The sequence below is a fragment of the Capricornis sumatraensis genome, chromosome 3 (assembly GCF_032405125.1).
Source record: "Capricornis sumatraensis isolate serow.1 chromosome 3, serow.2, whole genome shotgun sequence".
Lineage (NCBI taxonomy): Eukaryota > Metazoa > Chordata > Mammalia > Artiodactyla > Bovidae > Capricornis > Capricornis sumatraensis.
Window position 1 is genome coordinate 162,866,982 of NC_091071.1, and position 13,234 is coordinate 162,880,215.

A 13,234-nucleotide genomic window follows, 5' to 3' on the forward strand; every position below is an offset into this window, starting at 1 on the left:
AATCTTGAGAGTCCCTTGGACTGCAAGGAGATCCAACCAGTCCATTCTGAAGGAGATCAGCCCTCGGATTTCTTTGGAAGGAATGATGCTGAAGCTGAAACTCCAGTACTTTGGCCACCTCATGCGAAGAGTTGACTCATTGGAAAAGACTGATTCTGGGAGGGATGGGGGCAGGAGGAGAAGGGGACGACAGAAGATGAGATGGCTGGATGGCATCACTGACTCGATGAATGTGAGTCTGAGTGAACTCCGGGAGTTGGTGATGGACAGAGAGGCCTGGCGTGCTGCGATTCATGGGGTCACAAAGAGTCGGACATGACTGAGCAACTGAACTGAACTGAACTGATCTCCAGTATCATATTGGGCACCTAATGACCTGGGGAGTTCATCTTTCAGTGCCCTATCTTTTTGCCTTTTCATACTGTTCATCAGGTTCTCAAGGCAAGTATACTGAAGTGCTTTGCCATTCCCTTCACCAGTAGAAGTTAGTACTTCTTAATACATTCAATATAGTTTCATTTGCAGGATAAAGCCCTACTTATTACATTTTTAGGAGTTTGTTTGAGGGAAATATTATTAAATTATTCATTTACTTTTGACATACCAAAAATTCCCCACTGAAACCCAAAGATATCTTTTGTAAAAATTTGCCATTTATTAAGTGCAAGAGTTAGACTCATACTGAGAGGACAAAGAGGAAGTGGAAGTTCTGCCAGTGGGAGCTTATAACTTTTGCAGAAACAAACCCATGACAAACAAAGAAGCCACTCCACCCAGTCATAAGTATGAATAGTGTCCTGCTCGTAAATGAGGCGTTGAACTCATCAACCAGAGAAGAGAAATAAGACATATGATCAATTACATGATAATAGTTATGTACTAAACAAACTGGTTTTCTTTCACAAATTAATACAATGTCAAGTATCCTCATGAAGGTTTTGGTGAAAGACCCAAGACAAATGTGACCAAATATATTTGCACAAATTGACTATGGTCTAATGGAGCCCCACCCATTAGTCTTTGGGGCTGGCATGGGTTGGGGATACATCAAGTCTGTGTCTCTATGTATTTGCTTTGGATCACTATCTTCTAATAATTAAAAAGCATGGGAAACTCAGGAATACACAAACACACATGAGATAAGCCTTTTTAAAAAAATAGACAAAAGAAAAGAGATTAAATGAAGTCGTGGAAGCATAAGCACATTGACAGAATGTCTGTTAAATGCTATGCTGCCAAACCGAAAGGTCCAGTGATTTCATATCTAATTTCATACATATCTTTAAATACTAAAGTAAATTCAGTAAAACCTCAAAGAAACAAGTCAGAGCTCAAGTTGTTCTTGGGACAGCTTCACTTGGAAGTGGATCAGGAAGGCAATCTGAGTCATGCACAGAAAGCTGCAGGTTTGTCCCTGTTGGTTCAAGGGTCTCAAAAGACACCCCTAAACAAGTCTTCGTGATGATCTTGCTGGGAGCTCTGTGTTTGAAGGCAGAGGTCATCATGCAATATCTGAAGCTAAAGCTGGCAAGGCACATGGCGAGAGGAGGCACTGTGCTTATGGGACTCAGTGTCTTTCAAAAAATAGTTTTATTTATTTATTTTATTCATTTATTTTTATTTGAATTTTATTTATTTTAATTAATTTTTATTGCAGTATATTAGATTTACAATGTTGTGTTTTTATTTACAGTTTTAGGAAGCATGCAGTTCAGGGACAGCAGATTTTCAGAAACAGCAGTGTTTATAACTAGGTTAGCATCTAGTCACACTCACAGGCTTGCTGAAGTGTGTCTGTTGCTGATTGGCTGACTTTCATAAGTGTAAGGCCACTCTTAATTGGCTGGATTTAAATGTGGTTAGTGATGTAAACAGTCATTGGCCAACTGGGATAAATTTAAAACTGGTTCTGGTAATTATGGTTTGCAATTTTCAAGAGAGTTTTTCCCAGAAGGATACGATCTTTTTATCTTATTCTTAAAGCTTAAAGTAGAAAAAGAAAAGTAGAGAAAGAAATTCAGTTCAGTTCAGTAGCTCAGTCGTGTCCGACTCTTTGCGACCCCATGGACTGCAGCACGCCAGGCCTCCCTGCCCATCACCAACTTCTGGAGATTACTCAAACTCATGTCCATTGAGTCGGTGATGCCATCCAACCATCTCATCCTCCGTCATCCCCTTCTCCTCCTGCCCTCAATCTTTCCCAGCATCAGAGTCTTTTCAAATGAGTCAGCCCTTCGCGTCAGGTGGCCAAAGTATTGGAGTTTCAGCTTTAGCATCAGTCCTTCCAATGAACACCCAGGACTGAATTCCTTTAGAATTGACTGGTTGGATCTCCTTGCAGTCCAAGGGACTCTAGAGTCTTCTCCAACACCACAGTCCAAAAGCATCAATTCTTCGGTGCTCAGCTTTCTTTATAGTCCAACTCTCACATCCATACATGACTACAGGAAAAACCACAGCGTTAACTACACCGGCCTTTGTTGGCTAAAGAGAAAGCAGAATGAGGTACAAAAGATGTGAAAAAACATGGTTCTATTGGACCTCAGGTGTGATTATTGGAGCAGATGTACTTTTTTCCGGGAAGCAGTTTATCTTAGCTCAGAATATCAGTGTGCAACATGAAAGCACCAGGAACTCTGTCCTAATCACCGTCTCAGGATCTGTAGGCAGTAATGTTCTTGTTTCCCTTCAGTATCTGGCAGACTAGAAGCTCTGCAAATGAATACAGAAGAAGATTCAGAAGCACTAAGTTCTAGCCCACTATCCTATGATGGCCAAATTAATTATGAATTTTAAAAAAAACACAAAGTTCTGGTAAAGATAAAGAGATAAGAAAGGGAAACAGGGAGACTTAGAGAAAGAGTTAGATGTATGGAAAATCAAAGGAAGATTTCAGAGGAAGAAGTAGAAAAGGGGGATCAATAAAAAGGGGTCCAGAAAAGAGGATCATTGGGGAAATAAAAAATCTTCATAAACCTTGATTTTGACCCAGAAACAGAGCTACCAACGTTTGGAAATGAGTGCTTCTGTGTGATGTGCTTCCGCAAAGAGGTACCCAGAATTCCAGAAGGAAGAACTGAAAGTATGCAAGCTGGTGACAACAGAGGTAAGGCTTCCTGAGGGTGGCAAGATGGGGGTGGCTCCACTGGCAACACAGACCCAGGTAGGGTGGTGGCAGATGGAAGGAAGGAATACAGAATATGGGTGGCTTCCAGTCTATCCCAGTATCCTGATCTCTGCATTTGCTTGACCTGATCCTTTTGGGAATAGCAGGGAAGCAAGAGATCATTATAAAATTGTGTTTAAGGGATGGCCCGTGTTGATTATAGATGGTTGGTATATTAATTGGGCTTCCCTCGTGGCTCAGATAGTAAAGAATCTGCCTGCAATGCAGGCAACATGGATTTGATCCCTATATTGGGAAGATCCCCCAGAGAAGGGAATGCCAACCCACTCCAGTATTCTTGCCTGGCAGGCTGCAGTCCATGGTGTTGCAAAGAGAAATACACTCTTTAAAGTGGCAGTTTATTGTTTATTACATCAGTGTATTACTAACAAAGCTTTGTGATTTACAGTGACTTCTCTCCCTGTCACCCAAGAAAGTCAAGTGTATGTCCATTAGTAGATAATAGTGTCATTTTTTCACAATCTTAGAAAGGTCTCAAAAGATAGCTACTCCTGCCACTTAACTGTCAGAAGGAAAGACTTCAGATCAACTATTCTTAACCCAGCACATATGTTTGATAAATGTTCTCCAGCACGTCACTTGTTTATATAGTGATACTATTCACTTTTGCATATAAGGTCTTATTTCATCCTAACAAAATTCTTAAGGACTAGACAAATATCGCTGAGTAAACTGAAATTGATAGATATTGAAGAATGTTTTTCAAAGTCCCATTAAGAAATAATGGAAGACCCAAGGTCCGGGGCTCCCATATCTCAGTTCAGTAGGGTTGATTCCTTTACAATAAAGAGAGATGATAACCCAAACATCTTCATAAATTCAAGCCTTCTGCAGTATGAATCATCTTAAGATTTGTAACTTTTATTTATTTATTTTTGTTTCCACACCATGTGTTTTTTTCTAGATACGGCGGATCTTGGGAACAACTCTGCTGTGAGAAAACCCAAGAGGAGAAGAAGTAAGAGCTCATGCAATTTTATTTGCTTTTGATATTAAAATGAGACTTTAATGCCTGTTTCATTATTATTATTATTTATAATAATGTGTTAATAATATGAAAACCCCATAAAGGTGTCTATATCCTAGTCTCTGGAACCTGTACTCTGTTATCTTACATGGCAAAAGGGATTTTATACATATGATTAAGATTAAGATAATGGTTTCTGGGTGCACTCAGTGTCATCAAGTGGGCCTTAAAATATGAAGAACTGTTCCTGACTGTGAAGAGAGGAGGAAGTGATTATGGAAGATAGTCACAGAGAGACGCAATATTGCTAGCTTTGCAGATGACAGGAAAGAATAAGGAATATTGATGGCTTCTGTTAACAGAAAGTGAGAAAGGAAAGGAAAGAGATTTCCCTCTACAGCCTCCAGACAGGAGTGAAGCCCTACTGAAACCTTGATTTTAGCCCAGAGTGACCCTTGTCAGACTTCTAACCAACATAACTATAAGATAATGAACTGTTTTAAGCCACTAAATTTGTGGTCATTTGCTATGGTACCAATAAAAGAGTAATATGGATTTTGGTTATTGGAAGTGGGATGCAGCCAAAATTCATTCCTAAAAAGGTGGAAATGGCTTTGAATTTGGGCAATGGGCAGAGGGAATTTGGGTAATAAGAATTTTAAGTAGAACAATAAAAAATGTCTAGATTGCCTTGAACAGTTAGTAGAAATGTGGTGCTGAAGACTGCTTGTGAGGACTTGGAAGTGAAGAGCATGGTAGGAAAAATCTATGTCATTTTGGAGAATATATAAATCATTATGAAAAAGCTGTTAGTAGCAATATGGAGGCTAAAGGTGTCATGAAGGAAATAAGGAAAATGTTTTTGAAAATGAAAAGGGATACATTAGTGGCAGAAAGCTCAGCAAAATTAAGTCCTGCAGTTATGTGGAAAGCAGAATTTTTTGGATATATAGCTAAGGAGATTCCTAATTACTATGATAAAGGTGCAGCTGGTTTCATGTTGCTGCTTAGAGTAAACTGCAAAAGGAAAGAGGTAAGTCAAGGGAAGAGCTGCTAAACAAAAGGAATCAGAACTTGATGATTTAAAATTTTTTTAGCCTATTCAGATTGCAAAATGCTAAAGTTAGGAGAGTCACTGTCAGGAAAACATGCTCTGCGGTGACAACCAAGAGTGTCACTATATAACTTTTTGCAAATGTCCCAGAAGTAGTGAAACATCAAAATATTAAGTCACACAAATTGTTCTTCGAAGAGATTAAGTTTGTGACCCATAGATACCCTCCGCCATCTCAGCAGAAGTGAAAAATGGATATTTGAGTCTACAAGAAAGATTTGTGGAGGAGACTCTCATCTAATGGATGACATTCTCATGACATATATGGGAGATATAGAAGATTCTTAAGACATTTATACCAACAGAAACAGAGATGTCCTTGTTCTAGTCCTTTGAGCCTGTAATCTGTTACTTTACCTGGCAGAAAAGACACTGGTGGTGTGATTAAGGTAAAGATTTTGACATGGGGAGATTTTTCTAGATTATCTGGGTGGCCCCAATCAAGTCTCATGGATCCTTAAAATCAGAAAACTTTTCCTGCTATGGAGAGAGGGATATGTGACTATAGAATAATGATCAAGGAGATACAGTGTGGATGGCTTCAGAGAATAAGGCAGGGAGCAATGAGCCAAGAAATGGGGGCAGCCTTCAGAAGCTTGAAAATGTAAAGAAATCAAATATCCCCTACAGCTTCCAGAAAGAAACAAAGCCTCTAGATGCCTTGATTTTAGCTCAGTGAGACTTGTGTCAGATTCCTGATCTTCCAAACTGCAAGATAACACATTGCGTTTCTTTAAGCCAAGAAGTTTCTGGTAATTTATAATAGTAACAATAGAAAACTAATACTTTTCATAAGACAAAACAGAAACAAACAAAAATCCTGAGTTTCACCTTTATATCATTAGGTTCAGTTCAGTTCAGTCGCTCAGTCATGTCCGACTCTTTGCGACCCCATGAATCGCAGCACGCCAGGCCTCCCTGTCCATCACCAACTGCTAGAGTTCACTCAGACTCACGTCCGTCGAGTCAGTGATGCCATCCAGCCATCTCATACTCTGTTGTCTCCTTCTCCTCCTGCCCCCAATCCCTCCCAGCATCAGAGTCTTTTCCAATGAGTCAACTCTTCGCATGAGGTGACCAAAGTACTGGAGTTGCAGCTTTAGCATCATTCCTTCCAAAGAAATCCGAGGGCTGATCTCCTTCAGAATGGACTGGTTGGATCTCCTTGCAGTCCAAGGGACTCTCAAAATAGCAATTTATAGTTCTTCAAATCTTGCTGTTTTCAAAATTTTTAAATATGTGATCCATATAAATTTTGATTGATGTGTATCTTCCCAGATTTTTCTATGCATGTTTTGAGATATTTACATCTTACACTAACACATTATATCATACATCTATTTACATTGTTATATTTCCCTTACTTTAAATCAGAATGTCATGCACAGGAGATTATAAACATTTAACATTTTACCAACTTAACTGTAAAAAGTTTTATTTTATTCTGCTTTAATTTGCATTGCTCTCATTTTTATTGTGGTTGAGCATTTTAGCAGTTATTTGTTTTCCTTCTCCTAAAAGTGGATAGTGTGTATGCCTTGCCAGTATTGCTATCTTTTTTTTAAACCATACTGAAAAAACATAGGAATATTTATATATACATTAAACTTTGCCTATGTATACTGTTAGTATTTTATTTCATTTGATGTTATTCTCTTAGGTTTATTTATAACATATTTTGTCCTAGAGAAATTTGACATTTTATATAGTAAGATCTATCAGGATTTTCCTTTATGGCTTCTAGGTTTTGTTTACAATATACAAAGATGTTTTCCAACTTGAAATTTTAAAAAGACTTATATATGCTTCTAAAATATTTGAAGTACTTAATACTTTTAAATGTTTAAATCTATTATTCACAAAAGACTCACCTCTTTGTGTGTGATGTGAAATAGTAATTACAAGGAATAACACCGACTATTTAAAAAATTGAAATATGGTAATGTACAATATTATATGTTATAGGTATATAATTTTGAAGGTTATACTCCATTTATGGTTATTATAAAATATTTGCTATATTCCCCATGATGTACAATGTATGCTTATAGCTTATTGTATACCTAGTAGTTTATACCTCTTAATTCTCTGCCCTTAATTTGCCCCTCCCCTCTTACTTCTCACTGGTAAGCATTAGTTTATTCTCTGTATCTGTGAGTCTGCTTCATTTTTGTTACATTCACTAGTTTGTTGTATTTTTAAGGTTCCAGATAGAAGTTATATCATATAGTATTTGCCTTTCTCTATCTGACTTATTTCACTTAGCATGCTGCTGCTACTGCTGTTGCTAAGTCACTTCAGTCGTGTCCGACTCTGTGCGACTCCATAGACGGCAGCCCACCATTCTCTTCAAATCCATCCATGTTGACACAGATGGAAAAATCTTCATTCTTTTTTATGGCTGAGTAATATTCCTTGTGTGTCTATCTGTATCTATCTATCTACCACATCTCCTTTTCCCATTCGTCTCTTGATGGACACTTACATTGCTTCCATTTCTTGGCAATTATAAAAATGCTGCTGTGAATATGAGAGTACACGTATCTTTTCAAATGAGTGTTTTTGTGTTTTTTGTTTATGCATTCAGGAGTGAGGCTGCTGTGTCATATGATAATTCTATGCTTAGTTTTCTGAAAAACCCCATATTGTCTTCCACAGGGGCTGTACCAGCTTGCATTCTTATAATAGCGTGTGATGTTTCCCTTTTCTCCATGCTTTTGCTCACCTTGCTATTTGTGCTGTTTCTGATGAAAGCCATTCTGATAGGTGCAAGGTGGTTTTGATTTGCATTTCTCTGAAGATCAGTGATGTTGAACATCTTTTCATGTGCCAGTGGATGCCAGCACTATTTCCTTCATGATTTGAATGCCCTTTTGCATCTTTTCCTGTGTTTATGGATCTGTGTCTGATTCTACTCTGAGATACTGGTCTATTTAGTTTTAATGTGGTACCAAGTTGGTTTAATTATAATATTTAAAAGTAAAATTTTCTATTCCTACTTGATATATATATATATATTTTTTTTAATTTTTTTTCCAAAGAGAAAAGTAAAAAGTAAAGTGAGGAGCAACAGAAAAGGGGATTTCAGAAGTCTGGTAAATCTGGCTCACTCATTGTGCATAAATTTTAGAATCAGTCAAGATTTCCTCCCTACACCTCCACAACTGCATTGGAACTTTGAAAAAATATTGAATTTGGAGCTTAGTTTGGGTAGATTTGAGGTTTTTATAAGAAGCATGAGCTCTTCACTTATTCAGGTCATCTTTTATGTTCTTCAACAAAGTTTGAGCTTTTGTAAATAGATCTTGCCAATTTTTACTTTCCTAGTCAGCTTTATTGACCTATAATTTCATATAATAGCATTTATCACTGTTAAGGTATGACTGGGTTTTAACAGACTGACCTCATCAATTCTGTAGAATTTATTGAAGTTTCCTTTGCATCCTAATTTATGGTCAATCTTTGTGAATGTTCTGTGCCACTTAAAAATTATATTTGAACTATTTGTTGGGGTCTGGTTTCTTCCCATTTACACAGTCTTTATTAAGTATGACTTTGTTGTTTCATTCTTGCATCTTCTAAATTAGGCTATATTTGTTCCATCAGGTTTGTATTTAAGTGTGGTAAACTCTCCCACATGACTGTCTGTGTATTTGACTCCTCAATATTCTATTGTTTTACTTTAAATATTTTGAGGGTATTCATGACTGTATAACTTAATGAATTCTTTCTATTTATTGTTATACAGTGTTTCTCTTATCCATACTAATGCTTTTGATATTAAAATCTCTTTTTCTGGGTGCTGATAGTGTAATGTAAACTTAAATGTTTCATACTTTTTGATGCTTTTTACTTCTTTTACTTTAAGCCCATTTTTGCAGCTGTGTTTTATGCCTCTTTTAACAACACTTAGCTTCTTCTAATCTTCTCTGATCTTTTTTAAAATCCTAACTGTGTAATAGTTAAATTTTATTTGTTTACATTTGTTCTGATTCTTGATATATGTCGACTTGTATATCACTGTTCATTTTTATTTTTCTGTGTTTTTGTGTGTCTTTCCTACACTCAAATGGATTGAGATAGAATTCTATATTCCACTTTCTTTCTCTGCTGGTTTAGAGACTAGAGATGAAATTTCTGTAATCTTTTTGACCATGCCCCATCCCCCAAAGATGACAAGGATCGTAGCCTGGATTGGCTGAAGACTGACCATCCATCTCTACTATTTAGCTATTATTTAACATTTTATTTTAAATTTTCTTTTAATTATAATTTGGAAACTTATGATTTTTGCAGTTGACATCTACTTAAACACTTAAAAATCATTTTATGTACTTGACATCTACTTAACCACTTAAAAATCATTTTATGTACTCATCACTGTTTCTTTTCTTTGATTTTGCTTTTTGTCTAGTTGGAATAAGTCATTTAGTTTTAGTGAATGGTCTGTGAAAGTGAAAGTTGCTCAGTCGTGTCTGACTCTTTATGACCCCATGGACTATGCATTCTGTGGAATTTTCCAGGCCAGAATACTGGAGTGGGTAGCCTTTCCCTTCTCCAGAGGATTTTCCAACCCAGGAATTGAATCAGGGACTCCTGCATTGCAGGGGAATTCTTTACCAAGTGAGTTTTCAGGGAAGCCCTATAAGCGGTAAATTTTTCAAGTGTTGTATTTCCAAATTTGTCTTTAATAGAATTTTTTTCATGAAGTTAACAATTCTAGGTTGACATTTGTCTTTCATCAGCACAATAAAGTGTTTACTACATTGTCTTCTAGAATCTGTTTTGTGACTGATAAAAATTTCTGTTATTGTGATTGTCATTTCTTGCTAAATAACCTGTGCTTTCTCTCTAAAAGTTCTTTCTCCAACACGGAATCATGGAAAATTTAAATTTAGAGAAAACTTGGGAAATTTTTATAGTATACACCAGAATAATACAGATTCACAATTGACCTTGTACTGTTCTTGCTTTATCACATTCCTTTCAATCTATCCATTTCCTATAAATCCACTAAGCCATCTTCAAGTTTGAAACATTCCAAAGATACAGATGTCAGTACTCTTTCCCCCAAATACTTTAATACGTACATCATTAACCAGAGTTCCATATTTATTTGCAGTTCTTTATTTTTTTCTTTTGAAATAAAGAGTATAATAAAATGTACAAATACTAAGCGTACCATTGATGAGTTTTAATAGATTCAGTTCTCCCATATTATCCAAATCCTTATCAGGATACAGAACATGGCCATCACCCTGGAAACAACCCTTAAGCTCTTTCTGGGATATCCTTACTCCTTACTCATCAGCGACAACCGTTCTTCTTTTTTTTTTTTCTTTTTTTGAAGATGATAATTTGGCTTGCTTTAAAACTTTTTTTTTGTTACAATGTTTTATTGTTTCCAGGATATTTTGTCCCCCCCCAAAAGACTTTAGGGGTGGTGTGATGTTTTTCACAAAGGCTAAAGTGCAGTGGTAGCATTTCAGATATTAGCATGCATGAAGGCAGAAATATTTTGCACTAGGACCCATCGTCTTATTTTGTCTTCTTTTTTAAAGAAAATTTTTTGTTGCAAGATATTTGCTTCATAATATTTTGCTGGTTTCTGCCATACATCAACATGATATGTGATTTTGGAGCATATTCTCTTTTGGTATAAGTCTATTCCACTCAGCAGAGTGTTTTTGAGATTTAGCCATATTGTTGAATGTATCAGTAGTTTGTATCAGTTTGTGACAAAGTAAGTTACATTGTATGACTATACCATATTTTGTGTATACTCTCTCCTTCTGATGGAGATCACTAGTGTTTCCAGTTTTTGGCTAATATGAAAAAGCCACAGTGAACACTGTTGTAGAAATCTTTCAGCGGCTCTGTGTCTTTATAACTCTCATAAATTCCTATAAATGAAATTGCTAAGATACAGAATAGGTGCATCAATTTTTTTCATCTCCCTAAACCCACTGAGGGGTTAGTAGTATGGCACACACAAGCTGTGCCCAAGCTGAAGAATACCCCAGCCGTGGAAGGGGTTGTTGTTGTGCAGTCGCTTAAGCTGCGTCTGACTCTTTGCGACCCCATGGGCTGTAGCATCCCAGGCTCCTCTGTCCTCCACTATCTCTTGGAGTTTGCTCAGATTCATGTCCATTGAACCAGTGGTGCTGTCTAACCTTAGAAAGGGGCTACTAGCAAAACTGTACAGAACTTATCCAAGAGGGAGACATTATCTTATTAGCTGAAATTGAAGCAAAGTTTACTATCTTGGAATACCTCTAAGGAGGGAGACGTTCCCTGTTTTATATCGGTCAGGAAACAAATCTGCTCTGTGACCTGGAAGGCTACATTATCTCTAGCTTGCAAAGCTGTTTGTTCAAACATCCTTGGAAAGACTCTGAGGTGTGTGGATGTACCACAGAGAATCCCCACCCCCACAACAAATTCACCTCACACATCACGCGTATGTGCGTGCTAAGTCGCTTCAGTCGTGTCAGACTCTTGCGACCCGATGGACTGTAGCCCGCCAGGCTCCTCTGTCCATGGGATCCTCCAGGCAAGAGTGCTAGAGTGGGTTGCCATGCCCTCCTCCAGGGGATCTTCGCAACCCAGGGATCGAACTTGCGACTCCTGTGACTCCTGCATTGTGAACAGATTCTTTACCACTGAGCCACTGGGGAGGCCCCATCTTACCCATCAGATTCTGGCAAATTTCCCCAAGGAGATAACACTGCATCAGCCATCCCAATTAATCCAACCAATGTAGGCTAGGACTAAGTCCGTCCAATTTGGTTCCTGCTGCATTTAACGAGTTGCGTAAACCACAAATGCCTTGGGTCTCTAATGACCACCTCTGAGGTATAATCCTCCCTATTTAAATGGGGGAGGCAGGTGAATGCCTGGCTTTCATACAAGAAGTACAATTCCAAGGATACACATGGTGCCCCTGGAAAGGAAATATTTAAAGCGGTTGAGGTCCCCTAAAAGGGCATATATCAGCCAGGAGGAAGGTGGACAGTGTCTCCAGGGTGGGCCCTGGCCAACTGTAAGCTTTATAGTTTCCAGTTCTGTTCATTGTGTCGAGTCCTTGATTTGGAGGGTCGTCACTTCCTGAGGACCGTCCTTCTGATCTGTCCTCTTTGTTCATGATGCCAACCAGATGGTGTTCATTCTTGACCCCCCATCATCGAATGACTGAGTGGGAGTAGAGGTGTTGTCTGGAGGGATTCTGCATGGGCTGTGCAGACGCTGGGGCCAGCCCTTTTTCTTGTATCTGGTGCAGCATGGCAGATTGAGTGCCTGTGTGGTGGGAGAACTGTCCCAGCCTTTCTTCCACGAGAGATTCAGGGAGATCCTGAAAGATAGATCTTGTTAGTGGTCTTCCATCCCCAATACCTTCTAGAGTTTATGCCTGGAGTTTTCCTTTTCACTGACACAAAATCTCTACCATTCCAGTGGCTGGGCCTTCACATGTTTTTTCCCAATTATTTCTTATTCCCCTCTCAGACCTTTCATTCAGAAGAGTCAGATACAAACGGGATAAAGGCACTTTCACAAAACATAACCAGAACTGAATCTGAACCCCTTGGGCGCTCCCAAGCTGTGCCTTCCAGGCTCATTGGGGACAGAATGAGGCATTGTGCTCTAGAGTGTTGGAAAAGAATCCTGAGTTTTCAGAACTGACCTGTTTAACAGCATTAATCCCTCAGTGCCTTTGTCCTGATCATTATCCAGGAAGGAGTTGAGCCCTTTCGGAGGACAGCTGCCTTCAGTAACCAAAGAGCCTATAGAGGTGTGTGGACAGGAGGAGATGATGGATGTGGGCCAGAGAGTCAGTGCAGTATAAAGAGATTTTTTGACACAGGGCACATCTTTATCAGAGTGCAGTGGTCCAGGGAGCCGGGCTCGATACCCTTGAATTTGTAGGGCCACAGTGGTGTGGCCAGAATTGGCCGGGAGCAGGCAGAGG

The 13,234-nt window shown here is 38.4% G+C and overlaps 1 protein-coding gene across 5 annotated transcripts in view; it reads left to right on the top strand.

Annotated features, from left to right (window-relative positions):
- Window positions 1-13,234, top strand: part of SP140 (SP140 nuclear body protein) — a 79,213-nt gene that overhangs the window by 43,087 nt on the left and 22,892 nt on the right. For all 5 annotated transcript variants that reach the window (XM_068967237.1, XM_068967238.1, XM_068967241.1 and 2 more), the window contains 2 exons: window positions 2,993-3,106; window positions 4,092-4,145. In XM_068967237.1, coding sequence (XP_068823338.1) covers window positions 2,993-3,106; window positions 4,092-4,145 — 168 coding nt within the window. The remainder of the gene's footprint in view (window positions 1-2,992; window positions 3,107-4,091; window positions 4,146-13,234) is intronic.